At 42.3% G+C, this 19,478-nt stretch overlaps 2 protein-coding genes across 3 annotated transcripts; one reads left to right on the top strand and one right to left on the bottom strand.

The window, feature by feature from the left end:
- Positions 1 to 62: 62 nt before the first annotated feature.
- On the bottom strand, positions 63 to 4,289 carry LOC118116559 (KATNB1-like protein 1). Of its 2 annotated transcripts, XM_035168323.2 has the most exons (10): positions 3,586 to 4,289; positions 2,534 to 2,646; positions 2,406 to 2,443; positions 2,039 to 2,315; positions 1,834 to 1,949; positions 1,700 to 1,750; positions 1,537 to 1,626; positions 1,294 to 1,398; positions 615 to 708; positions 63 to 494 (listed from the first exon to the last, which is right to left on the bottom strand). In XM_035168323.2, the coding sequence occupies exons 2-10, from the start codon at positions 2,639 to 2,641 to the stop codon at positions 462 to 464; spliced, it is 912 nt and encodes a 303-aa protein (XP_035024214.1). In that variant the 5' UTR covers positions 2,642 to 2,646; positions 3,586 to 4,289; the 3' UTR covers positions 63 to 461. The 2 variants fall into 2 exon arrangements, with proteins under 2 accessions (XP_035024214.1, XP_047197621.1); XM_047341665.1 differs by lacking the exons at positions 2,406 to 2,443; positions 3,586 to 4,289 and adding an exon at positions 3,127 to 3,559.
- Positions 3,222 to 16,511, top strand: acp7 (acid phosphatase 7, tartrate resistant (putative)). Its single transcript, XM_035168322.2, has 15 exons — positions 3,222 to 3,298; positions 4,123 to 4,248; positions 4,412 to 4,527; positions 6,049 to 6,249; positions 6,344 to 6,526; positions 7,689 to 7,714; positions 8,616 to 8,713; positions 12,485 to 12,547; positions 13,678 to 13,792; positions 13,974 to 14,087; positions 14,824 to 14,890; positions 15,311 to 15,378; positions 15,476 to 15,547; positions 15,913 to 16,050; positions 16,164 to 16,511. The coding sequence occupies exons 3-15, from the start codon at positions 4,419 to 4,421 to the stop codon at positions 16,227 to 16,229; spliced, it is 1,320 nt and encodes a 439-aa protein (XP_035024213.1). The 5' UTR covers positions 3,222 to 3,298; positions 4,123 to 4,248; positions 4,412 to 4,418; the 3' UTR covers positions 16,230 to 16,511.
- Positions 16,512 to 19,478: the final 2,967 nt, after the last annotated feature.

Raw genomic sequence — 19,478 nt, 5'->3', positions numbered from 1 at the left:
GCTGTGTTAAAACTTGAGGTAAAGAACAGTGAGTTAAAGTACAATGTCTCCTGTTGCAGAAAGGTTGTGCATTGTTTTTATTTATTAACAGAAACATATTTGTACATTTTCTTCCAACAAACAAAATCATAATAACATCCACAAATTGTATCATCAGGGAAATCAAATTAGGTAAACTCAAACAACATATCAATGACACAAATTTTGATTCTTACAGTCATCGAACAACCACATTTCTGTGACAGAACTTCAGAATATGATCGTTTCACACAAAAAATGTATATTGCACAGCCTCAGTATTTAAACTGTTCAAGTTCCTTTGTAAACTAATAAATACACCAACCTCTACAGACACGGTACAGTACAATCCAAGGGCACAATCCAGGGGCAACTCTTATCTTTTTGAATATTTCAGGTCACTGTTACCAGAGAAACCTCTGTTATATGGCTCTTTATTGCTGTCAGGTAAGTTGAGACAGGTAAGAATCAATGACCTGGGGGGAAAAGATTACGTAAGTATGTAAGACACACATGTTTGTACAGTTTGTACAGTTTAAGGACACTCACAGTCAACAATGATGATGAAATTCATCATGTATTCATACAGCACTGACCTTTGCCTTTTTTCCTGCAGCTCCTGGAACAAATTTCAATGAAGGTTCCTCAAGCCATAACTCCACTAACCGCTGATTAAAGACCTGAAAATTCCTATAACAAAAAATAAAAAATAAATAAATCTGTTTAAAGTGTTTTTTACCACACATTGTGACTAATTCTGACTCTGGGCTTATATCATAGACTGTATATAAAGATGGACGAGGCGTCTCCTCACACTATCCAGAAATGAAAGTAAAATACTCCTGTCCTCGCAATAGCAATCTGGGGATGTAGCTGCAGTAGTCCTCTACCAATCAGGCATCACTCTCTGCTGTCAATCATGATGTTTCACCTCATTTTTATATCACCTAATAACTCACTCCCATCAGCATGTTCAGAACTACCTCAAATAAACCATCTTTGAGATAAATTTATTTGACGTGGTCCATCTCCCATCCATTAACATTTAGGAAATGGGATTTCTGACCCATACTGTAGCCCGCCAGCAGGGGGTGATCCAGACAATTTGGCTTCACTTTTGGGGAGCCATCACGTTGTCCATCTTTATTTGCAGTCAATGTTTTATAGACTGTATGTCATGTTTTATTTTACTGCATCTTAATATTGTTTTTACTTTGACAAGACAATGTTGTTTTGCTAAATGGAGCATTTTTTCACATCTCATAAAACTCTTACTTCTCTAACACAGCTTCAGATGATCCACTGTAGCCGCTTGCTCTTAGTTGCTGCCACCATTTTTTCAAAACTGAATGTATCCAGTTCAAACCAACTATAAGATACCTGCAAGCATAAAAGACAAACATAATTTTATTTGCATTTCTGTAGTTACTGTAGTTTCTGCATTTCTGTATGTCCTTCTGTGCTTTATTTTTGCAATAGTTCTTTGAAATAAGACTTTACTTCAGCAGGGATACTCACTCTTCATACGGCTTGGTGAGGACTTCCTTAACTAAAGGAAATAGGTCAACACAACAGCCAATGGTAATCCTCAGAGAGTCCTCGTCAATGCTGCGGGGAGATTTGGATTTAAATAAAAGCTGCAAGCGGTATTTCTCAGGTTCTTGCCAAATACAATGCTTACCTTCTGCTTATCAGTGGGAGAAAATCGACAAACACTCCAGTGTCTTGGATTCTGTACAAAAACAGTAATGCAACACTTTTGAAAGTTGAACATATCGCGTGTCACATGTTTAAAGCCAAACACACACCACGTACCTCAGGAAGTATGTCAATAGCTCTCCAACATTTCTCTGCCACAATGTGAAAGCTACTTTCAGTCTCAGATTTCTTCCAAAGAGCACGTCAGTCATCGCACTGTGATCCTTTGAGAGCTGAAAAATAGGATTGGGTTCAGATGTATACTGCATGTTAGCGAACCTCCAACACTAAGGACAGAAATATACTGAGCCGAGTGGCCAACCTCAGAAAGCGCATAGCAGTCTGCCTGCTCATAACCAGTTCTACCAGTCCTGTGGTTATGATTGACATTCAGTGGGAACTCCAGCGGGTCCATGTCAAATATTTCCTGTTGCACGTCCTGTAGAGAGCTCATCTCATTCTCTTTGTTTGCAGCATCCAATGTCCTCCCAGGCCCGAGCTGCTTCCTCCGAGCCACCGTCAGGTGATGGGTCTTCCTCTTGCACGACACCACCCGCTTCACTCTGCCTGGGTTGTTACCAGAGCGACTCGCTGAATACCTGTGTGAGGTCAAATGTTCAAACAGTCTGGGCAAAATGAAAACACATAATGCATATGCTGTAGTGAGCACAAGGCAAGCACCAATTTACCTCTTTTTGTTGAATTCCTCATTCTTATCATAATCCACCTGTATAGAAAAATTGGTGGTGATATACTATAGTAAACAGTCTATCATACAAAAATACATTTCTGTTATGTAATGAGTAACGCAGCTCACATCTGTGATGTTTCTCCAATGAGGGTAGGTCACTCTGTACTGAGCTGCATCATGATGGGAGGCATGTTCATGACTTTGATAGTCTCCGTCCTCACTGTTAGAGTCCATTATATCTAAAGAGAGAATCACTTTTAAGTCAGTTACCTAGAAAAAAACTTTAGTATTATGAAGAAACGAGGCAAGACGTGTGCTCTGTCCAAAACAGTTCCAATAAAAGTTCAAACAAAAGACATAATGATGTAAACCTCTTGCATTTAATTAAGAAAAATAAAAAATAAAAGACTGAATCAAAATCTTTGTACTTTATGTCTGAACACAACAATCCCAAAGTTCTGAGGTACCTAAACAAAGCTGAGTAAATAATTAATAACAATGCTTAAGACAAGTATTCCCCCCCCCCCCTCCAACCAAGATAAAACTGGATCAAACTACAAAGGAGAAAATGCAACTCTAGAGCTTCTGTTGGGATTTTCAGGTAAAACACAACAACTCACACACACATAACACACACATAACACACACATAACACACACATCACACACACATCACACACACACACACAGTTAATAGTATCTATATTCAAACACACTCACACGTTGTATCACGGGGTTTTAAAAGAAAGAATAACTTTTTCAATATCCAGTCTCACAGGTTCTCCAAGCTGAAGAAAAAACTCCATTTCCCACAACCGCCGGCGGCACTGTTGTTCTTCGACACGATGACGTAGTCAGGAAGTGCTCTCGGAGACAAAGCTGAGATTTTATTGTGAGTGTTTTTAAATTATTAATGGCACATGAAGTTAACCTGTTCGGCTCAGGGAGGGTTTGTGCTCACGGGGAATATGTATCCATGTCTTTAAAGTGTAAGTGTCGTTTAGAGACACATTCAAAAGCGTCATATTTTCCGTAACATCAGAGTCAACGTAGCTACTGTTACTGCGGCTAACCGCTAACCTTAGAAAACAGCTGGTGCCACAACCGCTGGTCTTAGAGACAGGTAATGACAGTGTGTGCACACGTCACAGCTCTTAACGTGAAATATGTTGTACTCACCTTGTTTTTCTTTTAGATGTATAGATGTATAGATAGATAGATAGGTAGGCAGACAGACAGACAAATAGATGGATAGATAGACTGGCTCAGCTAACACACTCTTCCAACTGACACTGACTCATAATACCGCCCTTTATTGGAGAATAAAGCCTCCTATTCATTCTGCAGCTCTTGCCATGTGCCCCCTCTAGTGACTGGGCTGCTAATGGTGCAGGTTTCCTCAGTAGAGAAGTGTTGGAGCAGTCAGCTGATGTGTCTGGTGTCTCAGGTTAAAATGCAGCAGATGCTTTTGCTTTCCTGCCCCTGACATTGTCCTTTTTTTATTTTTTTTGTCCTGATCAATGAGGCGTATCGGCTGTTTGCCTTGGGACCTTTATTGATTCATGGCCTGCAATCCCTGTTGTACTTGAACTCACTTTCACAGCCCACCTCCTCCCTCGAACGCACACTGAACAACAACATCAGCTGCTTTCATTGTCACATCATCTATTTCCGTGCTGTTTCCGCTGACGCTGCTGTTTTGGGGGGTTTCTGCAGTTTCATCGTCTAGGTTGGCTGCAGGTTGACTGATGGTGACCTCTCTTCAAAAACCACAACACGACGTGTGCGCGTGTGTGTGTGTGACGCTGCCAGGGAGCACTGTGTAAACTCTCACTAAGTCAGGTAAGTTGTTGTTTACTTTCTGTTTATATCAGTGCTCTAGGTGTCATGTGATTTTTTTTGGAACGATCGCTTTTTTGAAGATCATGTGATTGTAGTGACCAAACAGTTTCATTTTCAGTGAGTGTGTTGCTGCTCTAACCAGCCGTGTCTTTCTGAAGCGCAGTGATAAAATGGAGCCTCTCCACGCTGCCTGCGCCTTGTTAAGCCTTGCACCCCTGTTGGTGCTTGGTGTTGTCCCCATTTGGACTCAGCCAGAGCAGGTGCATCTCTCCTATCCAGGTAAGTGTCTTTGCTGTTTCTGCCAGCTTCATGCGTTTTCACTTAGGAATGCTATTTTACTCTGTATGAATACAAGCCAGTAACCGGTTCATATGGATCACAGATTTTCAGATGTTTTGTACATATCCCTCAATATTACGAAAACTCAGAGCTCTGGTATTTTTAGAAGGTTGAACTTTGCTGCACTGGAGCTGTGCCACACAAGTTCACTAAAGAATATACAAATTCCAAATCACTTACAGTTATCTTTTTATTAAAAAGACAGGGTTTAATACAGCATGAGAATTAATGGCTGACGTCTTTAATGATACTTTTAGGTTTGTTCCCAGTAAGAAACGCAGCATGTTCTGCTTTCCTGGTGCATAAAAAAGGGAACTTCTTTCTGTCACATATATTTAATGTTACAGTGTCGGCTGTCAGTATTGAATCTGCCCAAAGTTTTCAAATAATGAGGCTGCTCTGAACACTAACTGCTCTTGGTTCCCGTGGTAATGAGCTGGTGTAAAAACCATTTAAATGTATCAAGTCAAACACCAGAGCAGAGTGGAGTACCATATTTTACCACTAGGGAGTGAAGTAACACTATGATCAGAGGGACAGCTTACTGACACAACCATTCAACTTTGTCGGCTTCAATTCTGAAATGTTTTGCTGTCAGCTCCGTCAAATTTCTTTGAGACTAAATCTGCCATGTCTCCTCTTGTTGTCACCCCAAACTTCACGATCTTTCTACTAAACAGACACAATCTGCCCAAAGCACATTTCCTGCTCAATTTTGTTCCTACTATTTTTCATTCATTCATCCTCTCTACAGCTCTTCTCACAAAACAGTCTATTCAGGCTTATAGAAAGATATGAGACGTTTCTATTTCCAAACAGTTACACTAATTTACTTACTCGTAGCTACTGCAGAAGTTACTAGGTTTACAGTTTGCTTTAAGGACCCCCACTCCGAGAGAATTAGGCGGTACTCAGAAGCACAAGAAAGTCGGCTGTGCTAGTACTGTTTGTTTCAGTCAGAGACTCTGCTAAGGGGTTGCATAACAGGCAGTTTGAAATAAATGATGAGTTTTGTGAACCTGAACCATGCAACACCTCTCCAGAATAAAAATATACAAATGTACAAAATATTCCCCCTTTAAACTCTGTAAATCATCTCTGTAAATCATTTTATTGTAGGTTAAACACGTCTTATAACTGCCACACAGCTTGGATTACATGATTTATAGAGTCAATGCCACAGAAATGCTTTTTGTCCCGTCCTTATGAAGGTGAAACATGTGGTAGTCATTTAATGAATTGATGTCTTGATGAATTGAGTACCTGGCCAGTTGTCAGCTTAACTCAGCTGTGTGATGGGTGTATCTTGCCAGCGGCAAGATCAGAAGTGCCACTCTTGTACAAAGTCAGCCTTTTCATAAGCATCTGTTGGCTTTCTAAAATGCAGCACTAAGTGAATCCAGTGTCTCTGTCAGATCAATCTACATCGCATTTTTAAAAACTGGAAACTTTTCTTCACAGGAGTGCCAGGCTCCATGTTAGTGACCTGGACCACCTTCAATAAAACAGAGAGCATGGTGGAGTACGGCCTTCTGGGGGGTCGGCTCTTTGAGATCAGCGTCAAAGGTTACACTACCCTGTTTGTGGACTCAGGAGAAGAGAAGAGAAAGATGTACATCCACAGAGTCACGCTCACTGACCTCAAGCCTGCTGCTACTTATGGTGGGTAGTGATTTAATACTAATGACTCTCTCTTTGGGTTGGCCAAACTGTCTCAATAACATGTGAAGATTTAAACCTCTTTGTGTTGTTTTAGTGTACCACTGTGGCAGTGATGAGGGCTGGAGTGACATATTCTCCTTCACTGCTCTCAACGACAGCAGCCATTTCAGTCCCAGGTTCGCTCTGTACGGTGACCTGGGCAACGAGAACCCTCAGTCTCTGGCTCGACTACAGAAGGAGACTCAGCTCGGCATGTACGACGCCATTCTGCATATAGGTAAGCTCCACAGTGATAAATGTACTGCGGCATTTTACACTGTTAAAGCTGTTAGAGAGTCATTATCAGCCCAAGACATTACGCAGGACTCACACATATGCGTTGCGTTAAAAATTCTTGCTGGCACAATCTTCATGAACACAAAACCCATTTACACTTTCCTACTCATCATAGCTGTTTTTTATGTGAACATACCATGCTAGCTGTTATTTGTGATGCTAAAGGGAAATACACAGGAAATAAATTCAACAACCAGGTTCGCCAGCTGCCTCTGCCTCCTCCCTACAGGCTCATTTTGACTGCTGATGTCAGACAGGTCTCATATTTACATTAAGGTGACGCCTGTGCTGTTTCATAAAGTGGAGCAGAACCACAATGCAGTTCAGCAACACATGATGTCACCACATTCAAAGTGAACGAGCACCGTTCTACATTGAAATCTCCAGCGTGTGTGTGCTGCGCTAGTCACCAGATTGTATGAACAAAAGTCAAATCAAGTAAACTAGCTGATATCCAACAGAAATATCTATTGAAGGTAGTATTGTAATCATCATTACGTAATCCCTAATTCTGCAATTTTTGCTTCAGAAAAATATGTGTTGGATGACGCACATGTCACTTGATTTCTTTATTATGTTATTTAGAGTCTAAATCTAAGGCGAAGGATTGTTTTGACCTTTTAGGGGGAAAAAACTTAATCCCTTTCTTGCTGAGTATTAGATGAGAAGATGGATGCCACAGTCATGTCTGTGTACGAAATCTGATGCTAGGAGCCAGCAGATAATTTGCTTAGCTTAGTAGCTTGGAAACTGTTAGGAAAAAAATCTGCCTACTAGCACCTCTTATGCTCAGTAATTAATTAGTTCTAACAGCATAGGCAGATCCAGACTAGCTGTTTCCAGTCTTAATGCTTTGCTAATCTAACCGTCTGCTGGCCCTAGCTCCATGTTAACCATAAAAGTGCTTCTCATTTTACTCTATGAAAAAAAATTTGCATATTTCTCAAAATGTTCCTTTAAGTCTGAGTATTTAAAAAAAACTGAAACTAATTGGGGCAGTTCTGAAGATATACAGTGTGTTTAAACTATAAAGTGGTGGTAAAGAGTAAAAATCACTTCCAAACAAACATATTCTAATATATTTTTCTTTGCTTCTTTTACAGGGGACTTTGCCTATGATATGCATGAGGTATTTTGCCCCTTCTATTTTCCTAATATCATAAACTGTGATGATACCTGAGCTCAGTTAATATCACTGCCGGCAAATTTCTTTCATCAATATCTTATACTCGTAAAGCTGCTCTTTTCTCCCACTAATTCCACAGTGACAGACATGATAACTGCTTTACCTTTCCCCCCGCCGCCCCCTTCCCAAGACTCACCGCTGTTTATTATCAGTGCATATAAAGGCACTCAGCTGTGGTGGAGACACACAGCTTATGATTAGCACTAATGTGAAAAGCCTTAAGCCTGCGGTGAAAGATGAGAGTTCGGCTAATGTCGCCCAACTATTTCATGGATAAAGAAAATGTGCCATTCAAAACACCCTGAACTTTGGTCCCAAATCACATATTTGCTCACTTGAAAACCTCCCAGCTGTCATCTGTGATATTTAGCAGACATAACCTCGTCTCGGATGATGATATTATTTTTTTATGAAATGAGTTCCTGCATTATTAATGCCTTTATTTTAATATGGAGAGAAGAGTAAAATGCAATCAGCAGACTCCTGCAAAAATTAATTGTGTTTTCAGAATGTGTGTGCGAGTACATCCTGCGCTTTCACTGATATTATAAATAGAAAAACAGAGAGAGGGAACTTTGTCTGAAAGGTCATTAATGGCTCGTAAATGCCGTCAGAACAGCCATGAACCGCAGTCTGTATTTAAAAGCTGTGTCGCCAGTATGAGGATATCTAAGACTAAGAAAAATCTCTTTTGGTTTCACTGAGGTTTTTCATTACTTTGGAAAATAGACTTAATTTCATAAACAATTGAGCTGAATTTCAGTAAATGTAGAAAAATAGAACGTTGTTGTGAAGCAGGAAAATCTTTGGCGTCATGTATATCGACTGAGTGTTATTTTCCCAGGACAACGGCAGGATCGGGGATGAGTTCATGAGGCAGATCCAGTCCATAGCAGCCTACGTGCCCTACATGACCTGTCCAGGCAACCACGAATCTACATAGTAGGTGGAACTCGTCAGAACGTCTCTTGACTCATTCGGATATTTTGAGTGTAGCTCAGACTCACACGTGCAGTACAGAGCTCTTTACTGGACACGTGGTCGGTGAGTCCACATGTTCTCTGACTGTTTTGTCTGTTGTCTGCTTATTGTCGTCCAATGTTTTCCTTTTCGTTGCAAAACCCCCAAAAACGTTATGGTCTGCCACAGTTTTTCCGCTATAGGAAACACTATGGTCATTCAAACAGATGGGAGCTATTTTGGTCTGTGAAGCCTGGAGCAGCGTCGGGAACCACCAACATCTAAACAAGGCGATACTCTCCAAAACTAACATTTATCTGAGTGGGAATCATCAGCTCACTATCTGTTTGTGGATTCCCATAGACGGGATGTGGTGGTGGGACGTGTCTCCATTTAGACTCATCATCACTGAATGTGGTGTCATAAGTCTGGGAGAAAGAGACACGACAGTGAGCAGAGAACATTGCAGGGACCTGACTGTGTAGAAACAAATCGGAGACAATAAGTTCATTTTTGTTCAGTCTTAATTTGATAATGAACCAAAAGTCACAATGAGCTCATAAGAGAAAAAATGTATGTAGACTGAAATTCTTTGGATGGCCAAGGCATACAACCGCAGGGGAGTTATCCAATAATAGACAGATAATTAATGTTGAAAATAATAATTTGTTGAAGTCTAAACAAATCATAGTCGTCTTTAGTCCAACTGTACATAGTATTGTACATAGCTGTTACAACATATTCCTATTAAGTATTCTCCTTATTAGTTTGATATTATGACCCTATATCGTGCTTTATTATTATGACGGTTATTTGAGTGAATCTGAGTGTATTTGTAGTGTCTGTAATTTGTAATGTCTATGAATGGTACGCTCGTATGCTACCTTTCTCTTACATAACTATAATGTCATATATCAGTCTGTTGATAGTCAGATGTTTTCAATAAGTTCCGAGGTAAATCAGAAATTCAGTTTCATGGTATTTGGAAGCCTCTCAGCGGCCTTCATATGCTTTTTATACTGAGGATCAGCAGCTCATATGTGTTAAATTCCAAGTACGTCTCCTGGAGTTAGTTGTGTGTTTTTCAAGGTGCCTGATCCTGTACCATAATATTTACTCACCACGGCTGTACAGAGTCAGTCCGCTCCTGGCCTTGCCATGTGCAATGTGACTACTGCCTGGTCTTTATTATGGAGCCGCTAACAGTAGTCTCTTTTTCTTGGCGCTGCATCCTGACATAAGAAACTGATAATCAAGAAGCGCCTCGCTACATTACATAACCTAGAAATCCAGCCCCCTCTCCTATACATAAATGTGTGTTTTGTTCCGCGGTGTTGTTACGAATCCAAATATTCCCAGCTGCTGGCCCCGTGCATTTCGTCTTCACTCTATGTTGTGCTCCCTCCCACTAAACTTCTCTGTTCCTCTCTCTTTCCAACCTCAAAACCTAACGGGTAAAATGCAATTTAAAACTGTGCTGACCGCAAAAGTTTTCAGTCAGCATTCCAGCAGGATGAGAACAGCTCGTCCACAGAAGATGCTAAGGCCCCAATCAAGACAGTCTTTGTTCCTTGAGCACAATGTATGGGTTCATCAGGGTCTCCGGGGGGAACTGGGACATTGCCGTCACCGTTTGAAACAACGTCTCGTGATGGGAGTTAGTGATATGCTTCCCTGACGACTGTAACTGGCTCCCTCTAATTTCTCCGACTGCCTGGATTAAGCTCATCAGATGATGAGAGGGAAGATTTGCCGAGGAGGGAAAATCACGTAGGGTCAGTTTAAGAGTCAGGTTTTTCGCATTGAATTTGACATCCGCCGGATTTCTATCTCAATTTGATTTAAGTGGAAAAGCAAACACACGTGGAAACGGGTTGCAGAAAGTGAGTCACATGTCACACTGGACTTTTTCACGGGGCAGATTAATGACACTAATATAAGCTTATCATATTTGTTCTCAATCAGATTTTCCACAGATGAGCCGCAAAACAAAATACTTTAAAGCCTGTGGTTGACTTCATTTCTACCGGCTCATCCTTTCCCTTAGGGCATGCCCAGTGATATCACTGTGTTTGGATTCCCGAGATTATATTATTCCACTAAAAGAATAAACTGTTTATTTTTAAAAAGTCCTTCACAGACATATCAAAATTGTTGCCTGTTCCCTTCCCAGCCACAAGATGGAAGTATAAACCCATTTGTGAGTGTTCCTGGTTCAGCATCACAACTGAGAACTCGGCACCTTAATTGATTTTCACAGGAGCTCATCCCAGGGGCTCTATTTGAACTTGTTTGCTTAGGATTTACCAAGTCCAGTTGATTGATAGTTGTTAATGATTTGACATTATTTTCAAATATTTATCCTTAAAATCAGGAATTAAAATGGACATTTTGAAGGTTTAGCTATATGTTGATATTGCCGACTCAAACTGTTTTCTTTGACTGGTCACAGCTCCTAAATTGACCTTTGCCGGGTTATCATACTGGTCTTTTAAAGCTATCTTCTGGTCTCATTAGACTCAGACTTTTCACAAGATTTCTGTGATCCTCCTTTTGTGTCCCCGTTCCTGCCCTTTGACCTCTAACCCTGCTGCTCTCTACTTACCCCTAACCCAACATTAACCCACTCAATTGAGCGATCTGTCCCACCCTGACTCGGCTGCTAACATTAATATTGCCCCCTTTTCTCTTGTCGTTCTTCTCTCTTACGTAAGATAACAAAACAATCATTCAAATCACCTCGATGAGTTAATGGCCCCTTGAGAAGACTGGCTCCTGCTTTCATGCTGAAATTAAAAACCTTGAAAATAGACTGGCAGATTGTCGACGTTTCCACGAAAGAGATTTTCCCTGTTTGCATGCTGCTCCCATTGTAATATTTGTGTGGATGATGCTGCTCTCTTGTTGTCCCAGAGTTTTTGAAGTGTGTTTTAATGTTGTCTGGTGCAGTATAAAAAGTCTAGAAATGAGTGGCGGTGATTGTGGTGGCAGTGATACACACAGTAAGTGTAGTGGCAGATTGATCACTGTAAGCACACTGCTATATCGGGATCAAGCAGGAACCACCGTGACTTGATGCTAAAACCGCTGTGGAAATGCTTTAAGATGGGATTCCTCTAATGGCTGCTACATCTAAAATGAAAGCCTTTTAACAAGATGTCACGGTTTAAAGAAGGGTATAGTTAGAGGCACGTTTTCTTGATTGACAGGTGTAGTACACTTAGTCACTGTGGCTCCTGCTTGCTCATCCATCGCCGCTCCACCCTGGCTTCCCCTGCGTCGCCCAAATTTTGATGATCTGGCTCCAGAAAGTGACCATGATTCTAAGCTTGAAAACATGTTTTTCTACAGCCTTTAATTTAGCGGGGCAACCATTGATGGCCCAGCTATAGCACAGCCTATGGTTTCTCAGAATGTCTAAGAATGGCTGGAAGCAGATGTCACCACCACATGATGGTCATCTTTATCCGATGATATACCATCCTGCGTTTTCTGCCAAGTTGAAGCGCAAACTGAAAATGGACGTAAAACACAGTGATTTAAAGAACTACAGTCTCATTGTACAGCAAAGCTTGGAATTATCTAGAGTGAGTTCTGAATGCATCATAGCTTTTTTCAGCTCTGGTGGACGCACCACAAAAATAAAAGAGCAGCAGTTTGCGGCGTTGATTGCTGTTTGTTGTATATTCAAAGAATTTAGATTATATGATCAGCCCACCTAATTACGTTTCTCACGATCTGGTTTGTTCACAGCAACTTCTCCAACTACAGGAATCGCTTCAGTATGCCGGGCCAGACCGAGAGCCTGTGGTACAGGTAAGAGGACAGAAGATGATATAAGTGAGTGAGAATGATGGGCTTTGATTGGCTTACGCAGGTGAAAGAATCAGAAACAGTTGGGGTCATTAGAAGACGATTTCACATGAAGAGCGGATGGTCGCTGCACACTCAAAGCTTGGAAGGAGAAATCATTTATCTTCCAACAGAGGTCCTGTGTAAAGCATCTTTGGAAAGTGTGCCAACCCTCCTCCTCTGTTTCAGCAAGCATTAATGTGCAGCCCAGAGAAAGTGGAGGCAGAGGATAGCAGCGCTCCCTTCACCCAGTTTAGTTTGCCTCTCCTATCTCTGGAACATGGGAGCGATACAGAGGAGCTATACAAGCGACTGTGTGACTCATTGCCCATGTCAGATCAACTTCTCTCAGACAGTAAGATAGTACCAGGCCAGCTGCCCACTCCTCAGTCCCTGGGCCTTGATGCAAGTTGGCCATTCGCTTATGTTCATGGCTATGAACAAAAGGAGGCAAAGAAGAGCAGCGGATGGGCAATATGATATCCCTTAAATGCTACTGAAACATACAGTACACATGTACACAACATGTGTACACAACAAAATAAACAGCATTTCAGTTAAAGGGTTTGTAAGTTGTTCCTTCACGTCCCTATCACCATCGATTAAAAAAGGTCCACTGGAAGAAAAGAAGAAAGAAAAAAGCTGATATCTGTGGCCCCCCCAGGACAGTAATAAATACAACCAATCATATCCTGGCTCACCGGTCGGACACTAACTGAACTGCCTACTTGCACAACTTCAGCCAGGGGGACACAGGGACACAGAGATGACAGGTAGAAATTAGCGAACATGTCACAGAAGAGTCGGCTTCTAGCAGTTGTCAGGCAGTGCACATTCATGCGATTTAGGGGCGTAGCTTGGACAACAGGGCCGGTGAGAGGCGGTGGGATGTATCGGTTGCATATTTTCAAAGTGTAGCCCCTTGCTAGCTTTTCCAGGATTACCAACCCAAGCCTTAAGGCTCCATCTCTTCTCACATCAAGGTAAAAGTGAACCCTCCTGTAGGTGGGAATGATTGACTCATCTGTTTGCCAGTGACACGGTCTGCTGAGGGTTGAAGTGGCAGCTGTATGACAAACAATGTGTGTCCGCAGCTGGAACCTGGGGTCAGCGCACATCATCTCCCTCTCCACTGAGGTTTATTTCTACCCCGAGTTCGGCCCGGAGCTCCTCTTCAAGCAGTATGAGTGGCTTAAGAAAGACCTGGAGGTTAATAACCACACCATTAACACACTGATGACAGCTCTGCTTTCTTCCCACACTTTCTCTCTCCAGCTTTAAATTCAGTTGTCTCATTCTGTTTGGCTCCATCATAAATCTACTGATACGTTGTTCTTTCTTAAATAATAGTACCCCTGTGATCTATCTCACTTCTTCCCTCCTGATGTAGGAGGCCAACAAACCCGAAAACAGAGCAGCGCGTCCATGGATCATCACCATGGGACACCGACCCATGTACTGTTCTGATGATGACCAGGACGACTGCACCAAGTTTGACTCCTATGTAAGTTCAAACCACAGAATCCCATCCATTCGTTCATATGTTTCCCCTGGCCTACACAGTAATCATTCTTATGTAGATGGAAACTACACAGATCAGCCACAGCATTAAAACAGATGAGTGGTTTTAATGTTGTGGCTGATCGGTGTAGGTCTATAGAAACCGTACAGTCTCACTGAGTGACTGAGGATGGTGCCTCTCATATTCATGCTTGGTCTAAAGTGTAAAAATTCCTGATGGCAGACATTTTATTAGCATAATTATTACTATTTTGGTAATAGGACTCTAACTGAAATGGCTATATTTAATTTGGACAAGCTACAGAATTAAATTATTGTCTTAAAGCATTATATAAATTGCCTATAAAGGGCTCATTGTTTATTGTTTCCTGTGTTATATAAAGAACAGCACGGCTTCGTTGTGGAAGCATTTATTTTCTTACATAAACGCTTTTGTAAGGACTATTTTCTGGTAGCAGACGTGTCGCACATGTTGCACGCCAGCCAGTCCGCATCACAACCCATGAGCACGTTGAGTACAGTTTGCTGTCATAATCGCTGTAATTTGGACCAAATAGTTTCCAGTTAGAATAACTCCTCTCAGCGCTTGGCAGTGTTTGGAGTCAAGCTGGCGTTGGTGCAATGGGCTTCTACCAGGTAGCGTTTCAGGTGGCAGGTAGAGTTTCTGACATCAGTGCCAATTCTTGCCAGTGTTGTTATTCCTCTCTGCTCTGTCTCAGGTCCGACTGGGACGGAACGACACCAAACCGCCAGCCCCCGGTCTAGAGGATCTATTTTACAGCTATGGTATGCTCCCTATTCGACAACCAGCTGTGTTCTGCTAATGGGCGCTTTAAGATCACAAATTTGCACACTCAGACAGACTAATGTCCTAACAGTTGCAGAGAGTGGAGCAATCCAAAAATCATTTATTAAAAAAGCAGACCTTTGGTCTGGCTGATCTCCCACCAGCCGTTTCCCACATGTTTTTCTTGTCTTACATTACTCAGACTTTTGTTTGTTGCATTTAATTATTTAAATTGCGGTGGAAATTTTGAAAGTTTTGTTTGATCTGATCCAAAGCATTTGTTGTTTGCTGAGAAATCTGAAATGAAACGGGCAGAGGATCTGAGACTCAATAGATAACGGAGCAGCAGGATGTGTATGATTCAGTTGTTGTTGTAGTTGTTTTTTACAGAAGTTTGCTGACGATCATGTCTTTCACAGGAGTGGATCTGGAGCTGTGGGCTCATGAGCACACATATGAGAGGCTGTGGCCTGTCTATGGAGACAAGGTCAGCTTTTACATGAACTTATTCACAGCACTTTACATGTCTGTATGGCTCGTCTTTTGGCTCAGAGAAAGATGCGTGCTCTTCTTTTATTCTTTAGGTGTTCAATGGCAGCAAAGAGCAGCCATATGTGAAACCAAAAGCTCCGGTACACATCATCACAGGCTCTGCTGTAAGTGCTTTCACTTCACTGCATCACTGTTAATGCCTCTCCACCAGGATCGGTGCATGAATTGGACAGCAATATCAACAAAAACAATGTTATGTATAGTACCCAGTCCCGTCTGTGTGGCAGCTGGTCCACCACAGAAGTTTAGCTCCAGCTGTTTCTCTGGTAAAGTGTTTTCTTATGTGGTAGCGAGCAGCACAGGGCATGCTTTGTCATGCAGCCGCAGAGGGATTAGTCATATTGAAATGCAGCCAGACTCACACCGAGGCACAGCCTTAGTTGTAAATGTCGCACAGGCCTTGTGGACGAGGAAGACACGAGGTTCATCAGTAACAGACTCAGTTTTAACGCTGTTGGATCCTCTGCAGGGGTGCAGAGAGAGGACCGACCTCTTCAATCCAAACCCCAAAGAGTGGAGCGCATTCCGCAGCACCGACTATGGCTACACCCGCATGCAAGTGGTCAACACTACCCATGTTTACGTGGAGCAGGTCTCCGATGACCAGGTGGGCACACATGGAGGACGAGTCGTACAAGCAACACAAACAGAAGAGACACGAAACATTTTAAGCACAAAGAATTTTCCTTGAGTCATAACAAAACCTTTTCTGTCTTCCAGTATGGTAAAGTGATTGACAGCATATGGGTGGTGAAGGAAAAGCACGGCTTCTCCGCCTGGTTCTGAAGACCGACATCCTCAAAATGAAGTGTTCTGCTCAGGAAATGAACTGAAAACATGCACCTTCTTTTATTTTGCTGCGCCTCAACACTTATGCAGTGATTATCAAAATCATGTTTATTCATGAATCTTTTCATTTCAGACACTTTCCAATCTGTTTTATCCAGTCTGAGACATAATACCGTATCCAATGATCAACAACTGTGAATGTATATAATTAACTGTTGTCTTCTCTTCAGAAAATTGCTTTTACATTTTAATAAATTGTGATTTTTTGTTTTTAACTAAGCATGTCTGGATTTGATCACTGCAACTTCACTTTTATTTGGTTTCAATGTCGGCCCCTACCTCGTTGCATGAATTATCCCCTGACAACAGACGTAGACTCGCAGCAGCATAAGTCTGGCACACACCAGGCCTCATTCCCTTCGGAGCATAATTTTCATTTCAGGAAATACACTCAGACAGATCAGGTCTCGCCTGGATCACTCTATCAAGATGACAGATCCTCTCTTGGCTTTTCACATCAGGATATTGGAACCTGGTTTCATTGTCCATCTGTGTGGCCGTCGGGAGACAAAAAGACACATGGAAGCTTAGACGCCAACACAAAAACGGCCGTTATGTAAGTCAGGGATGCTTTGCGGCTTTGGCCCAGAGGAGTGTGGCTCATTCCTTGACTCACCACTATGGTTGGTATTAATCCCCAATAACAACATGCTGCCTCTGATGAATACTGGCAGACAACCTGCATGGATCTGCATGCGTCCGTGTTTTAAGTTGTCAAGCTGTCTGCTAGTGCCAGAGTGTAATCAACCCTCTGCATAATTTTGTTGACACAACATGGTCTACATATACAAAATCAGTCATTCATTAATACCCCACACATGAGTTAACATACGGGACGTTATTCGCCAGACGTCTTTATCCAAAGCAAATGTGATAAAAGGAGACTCTGTAAAAGCTTCAGTCGGAGTGCTGTATTTTTTTTTTAAACCCTGCGTTCAGCCCCCAAAAACAACCAGAAGACACAATTGTAGCAGATTTTACAAGTCAACATGTGTCACAACATGTTAGCAGCAATGAGCTCAGAGCCCTGAAGTGGTCAGGCGTCAGTAGCACGTCAGTAGCACGGCAGTAGCACGGCAGTAAATCTTTGGAGTTGTTGCACTTCTCTCTGATTTCGACGCCCCGCAGCGCAGCAGTTTCTGGCAGGAGCAACCGACGCATGCGTACAGTGCTCACACCTCACACTCACATGCTCTTGGTGTTTCTACCCACTCATAACTGCCACTCACACACACACACAGCCTCATGATTGCGAAAGTAGCTTTGCAGAGAAGGCCCTCGAACCACTGAGTTCCTGACCTCCGACCTGCTCCCGCTGTACTCTGTATATTGTCGTCTCCCACCGAGTGAGAGACACAGGAGAGAAGCGGTGCAGACTGCACAGACCAGACGGGAGCTGCAGAGGAGAGCATGTGCTGCCAGACTGAGCCTCGACTCCGTCTCTTTCTGTTTCCAACTGTTAGCGGCCACATTTATAGTCCTATAAAAGGTGTTTGTTTTTCAGCTCGTCATCTAATGTATGATGCGAAAATGATGGGTGGAAAGCCCTTGTCTTAAATAGTGAGCAAGTCACGAGGCATGCGTGTTCTTTATCTCTTAAGTTCATGTGATTTCCTGAAGAGTTGAAAAAAACCAAAAAAAACATTGATCGCAATCCAGGAAAAAAAGAGCGAGGAGAAAATAACATGTCACATCGGATCGCATGCCTGTTGGTGAAATGTAATGTGCTTATTACCGCCTCTGATAGAGGCACAGCAGGTTGTGGTGTTGTGGGTGAAAGCCTTTGTTGACAGAAAGTGATTCTTGCGTTTTAACAAGGCAATAGCTTTTCTTTGTCTTCTTTATGTTTGACAATTTAAATCTTTCAAGTCAGATTCGTCGAATTTTTTCGACCAACGTCACTTTGAGTAATCACCTCTTCACATTTTCTGGCATGAAGCGGCTTGATAACAACTGTTAGAAAGACTCAACTCCTCTCTTTGATACCTCTTGCACACCGATGCTCCTGCTAGTTCGACGTACCACATTGACTGGACTTTGCCCTGAGTGTAACATTGGAATTTATCCCCACTTAAAGACCTAGTAAAACAGAACCTGCTGTTTGGTCAGACTACTGAATATCCCGAGTCCTCGACATGACCACACAGCCTTTCCACTTCAGTTCATTTCTTTGCAGCAGGCTAATTTCTAATGACACATCAACAGCTTTTTATCCGTTCCCAAGCTTGTGGCTCAGTAAAGCCTGTAGTCTCTTTCTCTTCACCAAACAGCCGTGGGACTTCACTTAAGTCACTTCCCCTAATCTCTGCGGTTTACCAGCATTATTTATCTATTTTCAAAAGTTTGAGGCGCTCTATAACGCAGGACTAGAGAGGGCATCTGTGGTATATCCCTCCACGGCTGAGGGAGCGGGCCTTTGATCAGGGCGTTAAACCGTGTGGACTGGGGACATGTGTAGTGAATTCAAACCCCTCAGATGCTGGATCTCAGGGATATTTCATCAAACCAGAAGCTCAGCGTTCTTCCAGAACCAAAAGCGCCGCTACTAGGCAGCCTCAGACCACCACCGCGAAAAACAGCCAAGTACGGTCTGTGCAGGAACATCACTGCACATTCTAACCATAATTCCACTCCCAACATCAACACCACAACGGATTACAGCGTTTCAGAGTGTGGCATCAACAGGAACACTGTGTACTGAGAACACGCTATGCCTCAGTAAAGTGACACAGTAAATCTGAGGTAAAAGTTATTGTGACACAGGGTGTTTGTGTAAAAAGTATGCGAGGGACACACATTTTCTCCATATGAAAAAGGTAAATTGAAACAGATCAGACTGGGTGTTTGATAAGCAGTAGATCATAGGAGGCCGGCCGCCTGGGTCAAAATAACATACACTGATAAAACACCACAGGGAGGCCAACAGCATGAATCCTGTCTCCTCACAGCACTGAGGGTGTGAATCACGTCAGTATAGCAAGGAGACACATGATTTCAAAATGTGCAAAGATTGTTTACATTGAACACGTGTACTATAGGTTGTTACAGTACGTAGGAGCCAACATTGTAGATCCTGGTTAAGGATAGAGTTACCGATGGTGAGTGTCTGTTCACTGAATCCTACAGTTAGCCTGCCCTGTTGACATTAGCTTCAGCTAACGGAAAGTAATGATTCCCAACCACTGC

Source organism: Hippoglossus stenolepis, chromosome 10 (genome assembly GCF_022539355.2).
Source record: "Hippoglossus stenolepis isolate QCI-W04-F060 chromosome 10, HSTE1.2, whole genome shotgun sequence".
Lineage (NCBI taxonomy): Eukaryota > Metazoa > Chordata > Actinopteri > Pleuronectiformes > Pleuronectidae > Hippoglossus > Hippoglossus stenolepis.
The sequence above is the reverse complement of the archived record's forward strand: the minus strand, read 5'-3'. Positions and strand labels throughout refer to the sequence as shown.